General features: G+C 63.0%; 1 protein-coding gene across 1 annotated transcript in view; it reads left to right on the top strand.

Annotated features, from left to right (window-relative positions):
- SNED1 (sushi, nidogen and EGF like domains 1) overlaps positions 1–15,019 on the top strand; it is a 56,177-nt gene that overhangs the window by 3,281 nt on the left and 37,877 nt on the right. The window contains 7 exon segments of the mRNA XM_037069285.1: positions 6,619–6,906; positions 7,418–7,558; positions 8,180–8,342; positions 10,811–10,936; positions 11,426–11,539; positions 12,697–12,810; positions 13,042–13,155. Coding sequence (XP_036925180.1) covers positions 6,619–6,906; positions 7,418–7,558; positions 8,180–8,342; positions 10,811–10,936; positions 11,426–11,539; positions 12,697–12,810; positions 13,042–13,155 — 1,060 coding nt within the window.

Below are 15,019 nucleotides of genomic sequence, written 5' to 3'. Positions count from 1 at the left end.
CAGCACCCCTCTCTCCCAGATGAAGGAGCCGCCTCACCCGTCCCAGGTCAGCCTAGAAGTAGCCATCCGCCCAGCTCCAGCATCGCCCAGGGCCATGGACACTGCCAGAGTGGGCCCCAGCGAGGGCCCACTGTGAGGGTGACCCCTGTGAGGCCACCTGGAGCAGGGCAGAAACACAGCCTCGGGCCCTTCCAGTGTACATGAGCCCCAGGACCAGCCTTCTAGCCAGGTGTGCTGGTGCCTGTCCAGGGCCCCACCTGAGAAGCACTGTTACTCCTGATGCACCCACCGGCCTGGTGACCCTGGACACTGACAACCCTGCAGGACTGGCCGGCACAAGCTGCTCCTGCACCCCTGGCTGCCGGGCCGGACTGGGAATCCTTGTGGTCAGACTGATGATCGGGGTGGGGGCGGGGGCCCCAGGACAGAAGCAGCTGGACGAGCCTGGGCCCTGGGGCATCCCCTCCTGTGTGTCGGCGAGCAGGCGGCCCGGTGGAGCCACCCAAGTGGTTGTGTCCCCCCACCCTCTCCACAGGGCCCAGCCTCAGTGCCTCAGCCTCCACAGCCCAGTTTTTTGCCAAGTAGGCTGAGCTACCTGTTAACCACCAATGTGTGCACCCTCGGAGCTCTGAGGGGACCCCACACGCTGCACGCACGGCGACAGTCGGTGCCACACTGTCCTCCAGGTTAGGCCAGGGGCTTGTCCAGGACAAGACACAGCCCTGGGTCCTGGAACACAGTCTGCTGCCTGCTCAGGTCCAGGGACGCATTGGGCACAGGCCAGCGTAGAGACTTGCAGGGGGTAGGGCCTGGGAGGGGGCTGGGTCCCCGAGGAGCAGCCACTGTGGGAGAGGTGAGCCTGCCCAGATGTGAGTGGGGAGCAGGGCGCATCGGCCCCCATGAAAGTATGTGCTTGGCTCAGGCTGCCCGTGGGTGCGGAGGGAGGGCACAGGGCTGCTGCCCACTGGCAGGCACAGCCAGGGCCCTCTGCAGAGTTGGGCTCTGGCCCTAGAGGGGCACCTGGCCAAGGGGTACCGGAGGTGAGGCAAAGAGGTGGCTTTGCCAGGGAGGGGGAGGCAGGAGCCTGCGTCTCCACAAGGCAGGAGAGGGGCCTGTGGAGTGGGTGACAGGACCTGGGAGGGACGGGTGCTCGGACATGCAGGAGAGGCAGCCCCGGTGGGAGGGGCTCAAAGGGCCAGGCTGGGGAGAGGTGGAGGAGCAGGGTGGGGCGCCCATGAGGGGGCCCTGGATGCAGACAGCAGGAAGTGCAGCCCAGGCCCCACAGCCCAGCAGGGCTCCACCTGGGAGGGCAGAGAGGGCCGTTTCCCCAACACCAGCTTCCTCACCACCCCCACCTCACAGCCCACTGGGCACTGGCCCCACTCAGATCCCTGCCCCCAGGAAGCTGGCCTTGGCCCTCCCCATCCTCCTGCAGCCCCAAGGGCGGCTCCCCCAGGACCTCCCGGCCGTGCCCAGCCAAGAGCAGCCTTTCCTTTCCCGGGCTGGGTAAGCATGGGCTCTCGGCCTCCAGGGCCTCGGTGGGCCCTGCCCGTGGGCCCCAGGGTCCCTGCCCACTCGCTGCCCTGTGAGCAGGACTCCTGGTGACTGTGCCTGTGGGAGGGGCCCTGACTACCCAGAAAGCTGCCAGGAAATAAAAGACATGCCTACGTTTCTCAAAACAAACTTATAAAAGGCCTCAGGGGCTTGATTGTTGTATTTTTGGCAGAGAAGTCAAAGCAGGAACCAAGGCCCACCCCTTCTCAGCTCTGATGTTTGCAGAGCTGGGGTGCCGTGGCCACATACGCAGGGTCCCTGGCTCCCCTCCAGGCTGCCTGCTCAGCACAGCCCCCCGCCCAGCACAGTGGCACCAGAGACCCAGGCCCTGGAGCTCTGTCCCTGGGGATCAGCCGGTCGTATTTACACACTTGGGGCAGGGAGGGAGGTCGCCTCCGAGAGACTGTCCAGGATGCTTCCGCTCTTTCCTGGTCTCCAAGTCGGAAACGCCCCCAGCGCAGTCTTGTCCCTTCTCCTGAGCCGCAGGGGCAGCCAGCCAGCCAGTCCTGCAGGAGAGGCCTCAGCCCCTGCTGGCCAGCACCCCACCACCACACCAGGGCAAGGGTAGGCCTCCTTCGTGCCCCCAAGGCCACCGCCATTCGCAGGTTCACTGCAGGGCATCTCCCAACTGACCAGCCACTCTCCTACCCAGATTCTCAGCCTGTTCAGAGGGACAGGATCCTGCTCCCTGACCAGAGGCCTCCTGAATAGGCCCAGGAGGGTGCACCTGCCGCCACCCACCCTGCACTCAGCTCTGTCCCTCACAAGCAGCCTGTATGCAACCCCACCGTGGGCTGTGACACCCAGTGGCACCTTGCTTTTCTCGGCAGCAGGTACTTGGACCCCAGAGAGGTGGCCCCACTGGAGAGGAAGGCAATGGCCAGAGCTGAGCCTGTGGCCTGGGCTAGGGGACCTAGGGCGGGGAGCAGAAGACCTTGTGCACAGCACTGCCCACTCCTGCTCCCTGCTCCAGGGTCTCCCTGCGCTTCTGCAGGCATCCCCTGGGTTGGGTTGGCCTGGACTCAGCCCGCACAGACCGTGGTGTGGGACAGCTCGTCCGGGTGGGGACCCCAACCACAGCCGGGTCCCTGGGAAGAGCATGCGGGCAGGCCCTGACAGTGTGGCAAAGGCGGCCTCTCAGCAGGGGGATGGGTCTGTTCACAGGCTTTGCCCTTTCTCCTTGTCTCCATGTGCAACTTGCGTGTTCCACTAAGTAGAAAAATAACAATAATAAAACTGATATTTTGAGGGAAGTCGCCTTTGCCAGGTGCGTGCAGCTTGATTCCCTGGGTCTGCAGCACCCAGCCCTCCGGTCCAGGCCTTGCCCACTCCCCTCCCCCAGCAGACATTCAGAGTTTTCGGCTGGATAGAGGGCGTCCAAGGCAGTTCCTTCCCGGGTGACAGGCCTGCCAGCAGCCTACTTGCCCAGTGCCTGGCCCCATTGCCTTCTCCGCTGTGGTCCTGGCCCTGCCCTGCCTGGCCCTGGCAGGGGAACAGGGCCGGCTTGTTCTGTCTCCTTCCTGGACCCCTGGGCTCTGGGCCCATGGCCCCTGGGGAAGGCACACAGGAGGGAGGAAGAAGGCCAAGAGCTGGTGGGCAGGCTGGAGAGGCCCCTGCACACACCTGAGAGTTGGACTTGCACTTCAAAGGCAGGAAGGAAACCGGGTCCGTCTGCAGGAGCCACAGCAGGAGCTGGAGCCAGCTGTGGGGGATGTGCCCACAGGAGGGGCAGCGCAGGCAGGTCCTGCCCCAGCAGGTGGTCCACAGCACCTGTGGCCAGCCCCAGGAGCCACCCCCAACCCAGCCGACTAGTCGGGTCAGTGGGAGACAAGCCTGGCTGTGGCTTTGCCTCAGCAGCACACAGCCCTCCCCTCACTGGGCCCATCGGGGGCAGGTCTCAGGAGGGATGTGGAGGCCCTGGGAGATCAGTCCCGGGGAAGGACGACCCTCCCCTGTGGGCACCTGTGAGGGACCCAGACTTTTTTGTCGGTGGCTGCAGTGTGTTCCCACACTAGTGACCCCCCCAAAAGTAGGCGTCTTTGGTAGCCAGTCTGTGCTCTTCCCAGCACAGACCCACCGCCGGATGGTGGAGATCAGAGGGCTCCAACACGCTGTTCATCCCGGGCCCCACAGAGCGTGTGAGCAAGTGAGTGTGGCCACACCAGCCAGCCTGGACTCACAACCCAGGGGGCCGCACAGGTTGGCCACAGTCTGGCCCGTGAGCTGAGAATGCTGTCTATATTCTTAAAGTGCTGCAAAAACAAGAACAAGAAGGGAAAGGAATGTGCGATGGAGACTGTGTGTGGCCCCTGAGCCAGAGAATGTCACTCCCTGGCCCTTCAGGGAAGAGCCTGCTGACCAGACCGGACCATTCTCCACCACCCGCAGTCAGCAAAAAGTCTGGCCTGTCTGGTCCAGGAGAGCACCCCCCAGCCAGGGCGGCCTTTCCACAAGCTTCCCGACCTGGGGCTGCAGCGGGAGGGCTTCTGCCACCCAGACCCTCGTGACTGGACAGCCCATGGAACTGGAGGCTTCGCGGGCACTGGAGTGGGCGAAGAGGCTCCCCTGTGTCACAGAAACAAGGCAACTCCTGCCGCCCGAGCCATGGGCACTGGGCCTCCCACGCTGCGATCAGCCCACCCCAAATGGGGCCTTGGGCCAGTGAGCCGCAGGCCCCTGTAGCTCACACTCAGCTTCCACACGCTCTCCCCATGGGCCCCAGCAGAACCCCAGCTTTAAACAGGGTGTGGCTGCGCCCAGAAGCTCCTCCAGAATCTGCAGAGTTTCTGCAGCAGCTGCAGAGGCCCCGCCCTCTCACCTCTGAACCCGTGGCGCCAATGGCTTCCCAGCGTGGCAGAGCCCAGGCCCAGGCCCGCTCGCACGGCGTGGGCTCCGGTCCCTGCACATCGGGCACACCCTCGCACCCGGTGGGCCGGCGGCTCCTGCGTTTTCTAAAGCAGCCACCCTGGTGAGTGGGCGGTGGCATTGCACTGTGACTTTGGTGGGTGTTTCCCCAACGGTCCCTGCTTACTGGCTGTTCGGGTGTCTTCTTTGGGGAAATGGCTGTTCCTCGGCCCATTTTCGAGTCAGGTTGTTTGGGCTTTCTTGTTAAGTTGTAGGCGTCTTTCGGTGTATCCTGGGTGTTAATCCCTTATTGAACATGTGACTTGCAAGTGTCTCCTCCCATCTGTGGGTTGCTGTAGCTTCCTCTGATGCACAAAACGCTTTTAGTTACGACACACGGCAGTTGGTCTGTCTCCTCTTGTTTCCGTGCCTTTGCTGTCCCAGGAAACCACTGCCGAGGCCGGCGCTGCGCAGCGCCCGTCCTGCTTCCCTGCGGTTGCCCCGTTCCATGCTCTCACGGCCCGTGGCCCCTCGAGTCCCTCTGCACCAGGCGTCGGGCCAGGTCCCACTTCCTGGTTCTGCCCACGCTGCACTGTTTTCCCGCCGCCACCCGTCGCCAGCCGCGTGCCCACGTGTGCGAGGGCTGCTCTCTAGACCCTCTGCTGTCCCCGCAGGCTCTGCCTGGGCGCAGCGCCACCCTGTTCAGGCCGCCGTCGCTCTGTGGCGAGTCCTAAAATCAGGAGCGTGGGTCCCCCAACCCTGCTCTTTTTCAAAGCTCTTTCAGCTGCTCTCCCAATGACGTTTCAAGGCGTGTGTTTTATTTCTGTGGCCACAGTCAGCTTGCTCCTTTGAAGGATGATGCCGGTGTCCCGTGACTCTCATGTCTGCTCCTCCTGCTGGTGGTGTCCTGCCCCCTCGAGTGCCGACGGTGTCAGACGGTGTCTGTCTGGCTGTGTCTGGCTGTGTCTCGGGTTTTGTGTGTGAAGCGTCAGTTACCAGAGTAACTGGAGGACTAAGATGTTGCTGCCATCTGCCTCCAGAGCAGGTCTCCCTCTGCTTCTGCCGGAACTGAGAGGTAGTGCCTGGCAGGAGCCACCTTAACCCAAGGCCCAGGCCTGACGGAGGGTAGAGAGGAGGTCCCCACGGAACTGCTCCCCTAATGCTCCCCCAAACTGGAGGGGGCAGCCCTGGCAGCCCTGGCCGTGGGAGTGGCTTCCTGGGCTCCCACCTCAAGCCAGCCCTGAGCTGTGACAGCCAGCCCTCTCCCATTGTGAGGCCACTCAGATCACTTGGGGAAAGGGCTCTGAGTGCCCGGCCGCTCCAGTCCCCCTGCGCTCCTCGTGGAACCAAGACTCCCTCCCTGGTTCGTTTACCCCTTAGTGCCTTTAGGAGACAGGTGCATTCATCCGCCTTGTTTGCTGGTCCGGGCAACAGCCTGCGTTTGCCCAAGGGGAAGCCCTAAAGGTCTTTTCCACAAGCCCAGTTCTGACCCCAAGCGGCCTGGCCCCGGCTCTCTGATCACTGACTCAGTCCGCCTGCCCAGCACCCGTGAGGCCAGTGCCAGCCCATCTCGGAGCTGAACACCCGGAGCTCAGCCAGCTGGGGCTGCCCCTCCTGACCGCACAGCAAGTGCATGCGGGGTTGGGGCCGGACCCCGCCGTGTCCCGCTGAAAAGGCACTGCTCCTCCCCTCCGCTCCGCAGCCTCTGGGGCTCCCACTGCCCACACACTGAGCACAGGGGCCCAGCTGGTCTTCCAGACCCCTGCAGATGCCCCTGGCGAGTCTGGCCCCAAGGAGCCCTGCCTCTGCCCTGTGGGCACTCCTCACCCTCACCCCATCCTCCAGACTAGAGGCTGGGGACCTGTCCTGGCCTCCTGAGGCCCCTGGCTGGAATGGGACCCAAAAGTGGGGCTGCTAAGCAGGCCTGAGCACCCCACCTGCCCAAGACCAGCACCCACACTGGGGCTCCCTGACCTGAGAGCAGCAGCATGGGGCTGGGTGCCCTGCAGGGGCACTGAGGACACTGCTCATCTAGAAAGAGGTGGAGCAGGCTGAGGGCTCCCCTGTCTGGAACCAGCAACTGTCGGGCCATCCTGAGATGCCCTGGCCAAGGCCAGCTCACCTGCAGGGGCTGGGTGGCGGAGGGTGGGCCACGGGGCCACTAGCCTGCCAGCCTACCTGCCAGCCTTATCAGGGCCTCTCTGGCTTCCCACCCTACAGGTGAACAACAACGGGATCATCTCCTTCCTGAAGGAGGTCTCTCAGTTCACCCCGGTGGCCTTCCCCATCGCCAAGGACCGCTGCGTGGTGGCCGCCTTCTGGGCGGACGTGGACAACCGGCGTGCAGGTGACGTGTACTACCGGGAAGCCACCGACCTGGCCACACTGCGCAGAGCCACAGAGGACATCAGACGCTACTTTCCCGAGCTGCCAAACTTCTCCGCCACCTGGGTTTTCATCGCCACCTGGTACCGCGTGACCTTCTTTGGAGGCAGCTCCTCCTCCCCCGTGAGTTTCTGTCCTGGAGGGGAAGGAGGGGCCCCTGGGCCCTGGTCTCCCTCCTGGTCCCCCACTTGCTGAGGAGTTGCTGGCCCATAGCCAAGAGGAAAAACCGGGTTCAGGCACAGCAGTGACTCATCAAGGTCCCAGAGCCTGGCTGGGAAAGGATGAGGGACCCTCCTGGTGCCCCAGGAAAACCCCTGATGCCCGGGGAAAAGCAGGGACATGTTAGCAGGATCCCCACTGGGACTGCTCCAGTCCTCAGAGGGTCAGGCAGGAAGCGACCACGTCCTCCATGTTAGTCCCTGACAGTGCCAAACAGAACAAACCTCGAGCTCAGGAGTAACTGAGCACTTTACCCAGCATGGTTGGTGCCAGCGGGCGGGCCCCCCAGGGTGGGAAACCCCCAATGAGCGCAGCGCTGTCCTGCGACTGACCAACCATCCAGTCGGGGGACAAGCACAGCGTGTGCCGGGATGGTGGATGGGGGCGGGACCCTGTCAGGCCTCCTCCTCGGCAGGTCAACACGTTCCAGACGGTGCTCATCACGGACGGCAGGTTCTCTTTCACCATCTTCAACTACGAGTCCGTCACGTGGACCACAGGCACGCACGCCAGCAGCGGAGGTGATGCCACTGGCCTGGGGGGCATCGCGGCCCAGGTAGGGCTCCACTCCCACTGCCGGCACTGCCATGCGCTGATGAGACAGGCAGCCCCCCGACACACAGCCACTCTGTGCAGAGGTGTCTCAAGCCCAGAACCCCAAAACACCCTGGGGCTGAAGGCATCCGTGTCCTGAGCACACTGCCGGGCCCCACAGGGCCAGCTGCAGCAGCGACCGGGGCCTCGGGGTCTCTGTGCACTCACTGACTGCCCCCAGGTCCAGCAGGGCGGTGAGCAATCCCGGGTGTGGGGGGTGTGGGAGGTGTGGTCAAGTGCCACTGCCCAGAGCTGGCCAGTCCTCCTTGTGGCTGTGCACCCCCACCCACTTCCCCTAGGGGGGGCCCAGAGCCCCAGCACCGAGTCACTGGAGCAGGGCTTGGGGTGCGAGGCCTAACCACGCCCTTGGCTCAGGGAGCTGTCCCTTGCTGTCAGGACCGGCCGGGCAGATGCTGAGCCTTGCAGGGTGGGAGGGCACCTGTAAGCCTTAGAGCTCTCTGGTTTCCAAGGCTGTCCCACCTTGGGAACCGGGGGCGGGGGTGAGGGGTGAGTGGGTGTCAGGAATTTTCAGACCTGCGGACCCCGCCCGCACCTGGCCCTACTCTCAACTCCCACCCCCCAGGCTGGCTTCAATGCGGGAGATGGGCAGCGCTACTTCAGCATCCCGGGCTCGCGCACCGCGGACATGGCGGAGGTGGAGACCAGCACCAATGTGGGCGTGCCCGGGCGCTGGGCGTTCAGAATCGATGATGCCCAGGTGCGCGTGGGGGGCTGCGCCCATGCAAGTAAGAGCACCGAGCGGGCGGCTCGGGCGCCGGGAGCTTGGCCTCGGGGTGGGGGTCGGGCAAGAGGGAGCGGGAAGGGGACGGTTGCCGGCCCACCCTACACATCTGCAGTCCCGGTGGGCTGGTCCCTGAACTTCAGTCTTCTCCTGGTGCGGGGGTCCGGGGGCCTTAGCGTCACCGCTGCAAGGGGGGAGGGGATACCCGCTGGAGGTCATGATTTGCTGTGCAGAGGAGACAAAATCCAGCCTCCTTCCTGGGCCCGGTTGGCCACCGGGGTCGCCTGAGTCCCCAGGACCACTCAAGGGGGCAGGTGTTCTGTTTACCCCATTTCACCTTTTCTGCTGGGACTTGCAGCTTGTTTGACAACCTGGACACCCATCTACCCAACAGAAAGGAGACACCCAGGGGTCCCTGACACCCAGGGGCCTTCTGGCCCAGAACACAGAGCAGAGGGGGGAGGGTCCACCCCAGGTTGAGCATGGGACCGGTGGAGGACAGCTGGACCAGCTGCAGAAGGGTGTGTGGCCCTGGGCAAGTCATGATGCCCCCGAAACTTTACTACTTACAAATCGAGGGAGGAGGTGTCAAGCGGCCGACTCAGCCCCTCTGCCCACAGGGGCTGACCACAAATCCTACCGAGCCTGGTAAGGCCGGTTCGGGGCCTGCCCTGCAGACTCACCTCTGTCCCCATGGGGATCCTTGCCACTGGGAAGGGCTGCTCCCCCAAACATCAAGTCCATGAGAGACCCGCGGGGGGCAAGCACACAAGGTGGGGTCAGGGCCAGGGAGGGTGTGCACACAGGAGGGACAGACAGCGAGTGCACCTTTGGGGCAGGAAGACTCACAGAGGACTGGGGATGGTGTCCCCTGAGAGGGACCGGGGAGCCTGGGCCCTCCCTCTCACTGGGACACTGGGCAGACCCCAGTCCAGAGTTTGAGCTTAGCCGAGGCAAGAGCGCTGGGAGCCCAGGGGCCAATGGTCCTGCTCCCTCCTCCGAGGGTCAAGCCCTCTTGCACCCCAGCCAGGGCTCTGGGCAGTGGGGGTTCAGGGCATGGGGATACCATTGTGGCAGGCACTTCTCTGTGTGGGTCACAGAGAGCTCTGGCTGTGTGTCACCTGCCAGTGGCCAGGGGCTTATGCTGTGGTTGAGCAGTAAGGATGATGCAGGTGTGGACTGGTTGGGTGGGTCTCAGTACAGGCGGGGAAAGGTGGGTCAGCAGGTGTGGGCAGGTCCATGCTCCCCTGCAGAGGCTGCAGGCTGTGACCCTAAGGAGTAGCGTCCTCAGAAGAGGGGCTACAGTCTTTCCAAGACCCCTCTTCCATGTAGAGGTGCCTCCCCCACTTTCTGAGGCCTCTAGGGGGAGAAGGCGGAACAGGCAGGCTGGCCCCTCCACACCAGCTGCTGAGAGGCTTTTGGGAGCTCAGTGCTTGGTGGGGGGTGAGGTGCCGAGGGCCAGCCCCCTTGCGTCCCCACCGCCCCACTGCAAGCCCAGGAGATGGAGCCAGGGAGGGTCAGTCCTGAGGTTACACACATCAGCTTCACTGGGAAGGGAGGGCTGTGGGTTCACACCCAGAACTCTGGCTTCTGAGCAAAGCCTGTCCAGGCACAGGCAGCCACCAGAGACTGGCAGCCACCACCCACTGCAGGGTAGCCAAACCGTGTGGACTGAGAGAGGTACGGCTCAGGGACGGAAAGGTGTGGTCCCACAGCCTTGATGATGCTCTGGGCCACAGGGCCCTTCCCAGAGTGTCCACCCCTCAATGCCATGCCCACTCTCCCCAGGGCCCTCCTAGTAACTGACCTTGGGACACTGCCCATAACCTGCCACTCTGTGCTGACCAACCATAGACTTCAGCAGCCTTGCTTCTCCAGAGGGCTCTGCGGGCTGCCTGTCCTAGAGGACCAGGTGTGAGGGTCCACTGGCCCTGAGGGACCCCAGGAGCTGCCCCACCCTGCTGGCTGGAAGCCACCACCTTCAACAACTCTGAGCACAGGCCTGGTTGTACACACAGGGGAAGAGTGTGCAGAGCTACCTAATTTCTGTGACTGAGGCAACACTGGGACTAGACTGCAACCCCCAGCGGAGCTGAGGGCTCCCCACAGCCTCTGGTTTCTACACAGGGACCCCCCTGGTCCACAAGGTACACTCATGTCTCCCTGTGTTGCTGGGAGCCCCTCGGACAAGTTTGGAAGCTGACAGATTAATGGCATAAGAAGCTGCTGTGGGTGCCAGGGATTCTAGATAAGCCTGCCTTCCACAGGCAGCCAGAGTCACAGCTCAGGAGCCGAGTCCCACATCCGTGTGACATGCAGACAGGGGGCAGGGATCAGTGCGCACCCCTGTGCAGTCCTGAAAGCCAAACTGCAGATGCTCAACTTCCGGTGGCAGCACAGCCACTGCTTGAGACGGAGCCTCCGGGTCGCGGAGGGCGAAGGGAGGTGACACCTTCCCTCCTCTATTCACAGGCTCTGTGTGCCTGGCCCTGCGCCCGTGCCTCAATGGCGGCAAGTGCATCGACGACTGTGTCACCGGCAATCCCTCCTACACCTGCTCCTGCCTCTCGGGCTTCACAGGGAAGAGGTGCCAGCTGGGTGAGTTCCCCGACGGCACTGCCCACGGGAGGCACTGGGCTCTAGGCAGGGATGTTCAACTGATTTTCTCCAGGGGCCACATCAGTCTCGTGGTTGCCTTCAAAGGGCCGAATGTACCTTTAGGACTGTATGTAACTACTCCGTAACAGTTAAGTGAGAACTCGGCGCTGCCACTGGGTGGAAACAAGGTGCGGGCCAGAAGAAACAAGGCGGAGGCCAGATTCGGCCTGTGGGCCTTGTGTTTGCCCCTGTGTTCTAGAGCAACCCTGGAGGCACAGCCACTGGCCCCAAGAGCCCAAGGTCAAGGGTCTCTGTCCCTGTGCCAGGGAATGACATACATGGGGCACTGCCAGGGGTGCCAAACCCAGTGGGTTCCTGACGATAAGTGTGAGAGACCAGTGCACAGCAGCCCCCTGAGCCCACCGCCCCAGGCGCCGGAGACCCTCCTGACCTGCTTCCTCCACTGAAGCCCCAGCCGCCCCTTTTCAGATGTGAATGAGTGTGCTTCCCAGCCGTGTCAGAACGGTGGCACCTGCACGCACGGCGTCAACAGCTTCAGCTGCCAGTGCCTGGCTGGCTTCGGGGGACCCACCTGTGAGATAGGTAAGAGGAAACCTCCAGGACCCCAAGTTCCACTGGCTGCGGGATGGCCAGGTAGTCCTGCTGGCCAGAGGGCAGTGGGCAGCTTGGTGGGGTCACCAAGCGAAGAGGGCTCGGCACCACACCTGGGCCACCCAGAACAGCCAAGGGCTGTGGCAGCAGACTGACCACAATACCCTGGCGGGCGCTCAGACCAGGGAGCAGCCTTGGGACAGGCCAGTGCCATGTTCCAGATGGATCCCTCTCACCCAAGGACCAGCTTGAAGGGAGCATAGGGGTTTCCGAGGTCAAACAGGCAGCTGTAGGTGGAAAGCAGCACCATCTGCCCCCACCTCCCTCCTGCCTACACCCTAGAACCCTGAACCCCGGCGGCTCTGGCAGGAGGGGAGGCTGTTTCTCTCCAGCCCTGGGGCTCCCACAGCTGGGCCATGGGTTGGGGTCCTTCTTGAGACGCCCCTTGCCTCGCATGGTCCAACGCCTGTCTGCTACCCACAGACCTCAGCCACTAACACACCTGCACATCTGGGGGCTGGGCCCTCCCCTCCTTCCTCCCCTGGCCCCCACAACACAGGGAGGGCTGCATGTCCGTCAGCTTGTTGGGGATCCCTCTGGTCACTGTATTGCGTTGTTTGGGGAACCAGCTGTCAGCAGGACACCGAAGGTAGTGGTGTGTCCCGTCCCTCCACCCCACCCCCCTCTGCTGTCAGTGGCCATGAGGGAGCCGGGAAGCCCGAGTTCCCCCGTGAGACGCAGGTGGGGGAGGGTGGACAGAGGCCGGCTGCACCCCTCACTCCCACTCTGACTGGGGTCCAGTACCTTCTCCCGCCATCCCTGCAAGCAGCATCACCTCCCCCACCCCCACCACCCCAGGACCATTCAGGCCCCTCCTGTTCCCCTGGGCACTGCTGCCCTTGGAGGCTCTGTCGTAGGCTGAGTCCCCACCAGCTGGAAAGGCTCTCAGTCAGGGCCCGGAGCCCCGCTCTGACACAGCTCTTGTCCTCGCAGTCAGCCCAGCGACCCCCACCTCTGAAAAACAAACCGGTTCAGACGAGCTTTCAGCGGCCCTGGGTCTGGGCTACCCCCGGCAGCATCCCCACCGCCTGGGGCCCAGGGAGCACAGCAGCCAGGATGCCAACAGCCTTCCACCCTCTGCCCCTTAGCACAGTCTCCGTGCGACGCCAAAGCGTGTGCGAACGGCGGCCAGTGCCGGACGGTCAGCGGCTCCGCGGTGTGCACGTGCCCGGAGGGCTACACGGGCGACGACTGCGAGACAGGTGAGCGGCCAGCACCCGGCCGGGCGGGGCGGGGCGGGGCGGGGCTGCCAGACGCGGGTGCAGGGAGGGGCGGGGATTTGGGTGGGGCGGGAGCGGACCCGGAGCGGCTTGTGGGCGTGGAGGGGCGGGGCGGGGCTGTTTGGGGAGGGCGAGGGGCGGGGCTGGGCGCGGAGGGCGGAGGCGGCGGGAGCCCCTCCCCGCGGAGCGCAGCTCCCGCCTCCACGCCCGCAGACCTGGACGAGTGCGCCTCGGGCCCGTGCCTGAACGGAGGCTCGTGTGTCGACCTCGTGGGGAACTTCACCTGCCTGTGCGCAGAGCCCTTCGAGGGACCACGCTGCGAGACAGGTAATGGCCTCGGGCCCCCCGCAGGTGGCAGCGCTTTCAGGTCACCGCCCTCTGTCCCTCGCTGCTGGGCCCAGCCCCAGCCTGTCCCCTGAGCCCAGAACGGCCACCCCGCGCTGTGTGAGGCCGAGCACCTCCCGGGGGGGTTCTCCCTGTCGTGTGCAGGGACGCGGGACGGTGGCCACTCTCCGGTCCTTGCCCCTGCGGGAGGGAACTGACCCGAAGGTCCCATCCTTTCTTCCGCCCCTTCCCGGGGCCCAGGCGAGGGGACCACCACGGGAGACCCTTACTGGGTGTGATGAGATCCGCTGGTTTCCGTTCTGCCTCACGTTGCCTTAAATGCTGGTTAGGACTCAGATCGATTGAAGACCTACTAGATGCCGCAGCCCTCGGAGTAAATCCGGGGCTGCAGGGCGAGGCGCGGCCGACCTGCTGCCTCCGGCGCCCCGACACTGTGCGCAGCTCGGCCGGCTTCTCCCAGGTCAACACCCGAGGAGGACGTTACGTTCACCCGCAAGTGAGACGCAGCTGGACGGGTGGGGGCGCTGCGCCCACCGTCGGTCCTGTGTCCTGAGAAGAGGGCCAGGGCTGGCGGTGCAGGGGGCGGAGGGTGGCGCTCTTTGCTGGTTGGTTACCTGAAATGACGGTGATGGCACAGTTCCCCTCGCCCAGATTTATTTTCCAGAGCGGGAAAGGGAGGGAGAAAGATCCACGTGTGAGAGAAGTGTTTATCAGTTGCCTCTCGTGCATCCCCAGCCTGGGACCTGGCCCACAACTCAAGCACGTGCCCTGACCGCAATCGAACTGGCAACCTTACCCAGATTTTTATTTTAATATCAGCATGTTTAACTAAACTCTAGTCAGAAAACAAGTGATTTCAAACAATTTTGCAAAGAAAACATGTTCTGTACAGAAGAATAAAGCAAATGAAAGCAAACCGGAAGAAACAACAGAACTGACATTCTACCCCTGATATCTGCTCAGCAGCCACATTACAAGGTGCAAACCTTGGCATTCTGATCAGATCCAACAAGAAACTGGCCAAAACTTGGAGACTATTAAAAAGAGAGAGATAGAGAGAATCTAGCCTCCTGCTCCTGCCAAGAAGGATTAGCTGTGCTGAGAATTTCCATCAGTAAGAACTAGAAAATTAGACAAAATATGTGAAACAACATCTCTCAGTCACTGGACAATGGACTGCACGTGACTGCTGTCCCAAGAAGCAGGAATGAGACGAGTGGGCCCTACAGTTGCGCAATTCTGACTGGGGGCAGTTTCCAGCCCACGGTGACCTGAAGGGTCCAGACTCCAGCAGTCCTGGGCCTCTGAGTCGAGGAGACAGAGACTTGAGTCTGCTGCCTGGAATCTGTGGGCAGAATATCAGTGAGGACAGAGCTGCTAGAGGCGGGGGTGAGATCGAGCCCTAAAGCTCTGCAGACAGACCCCCTGTGCCTTTGCTCAGTACAGTCCAGGTGGGTGATGTCTCCATAGCTGGGAGCTGAAAGTCAAGCAGTCCCTGGCCCTTGGCAGCCAAAGTGCAGGGAGTTCCTCGTACCCAGGGCGGGCCAACACCATGTGGAGTCCTCAGCGCAGCATCGCCATCGTGGTGGAGACAAAGAATTGCTGAGCTAAAGGAGGATCTGACCTGCCCCAATAATCTGAAAGAAAGTGTGAAAGGATCAAACTGATCCCCAGTAACTTAGCCGCATGCCGGAATGAAACCCTGCACTCTCCAAAGGAAACAACAGAACCCAGAACCTGCCATGTACAGTCAGAATGTATCAGGTATGCAAAGACTCAACAAAATACAGCCCACAACCAGGAGAAAGGCGGATCAACAGACACAGATGGCAGAAATCACTGAATC

The sequence above is a fragment of the Sturnira hondurensis genome, unplaced genomic scaffold (assembly GCF_014824575.4).
Source record: "Sturnira hondurensis isolate 20B ecotype Veracruz unplaced genomic scaffold, ASM1482457v3 Scaffold0018493, whole genome shotgun sequence".
In the NCBI taxonomy this organism is placed as follows: domain Eukaryota; kingdom Metazoa; phylum Chordata; class Mammalia; order Chiroptera; family Phyllostomidae; genus Sturnira; species Sturnira hondurensis.
This window is presented reverse-complemented; position numbering and strand designations above follow the sequence as displayed.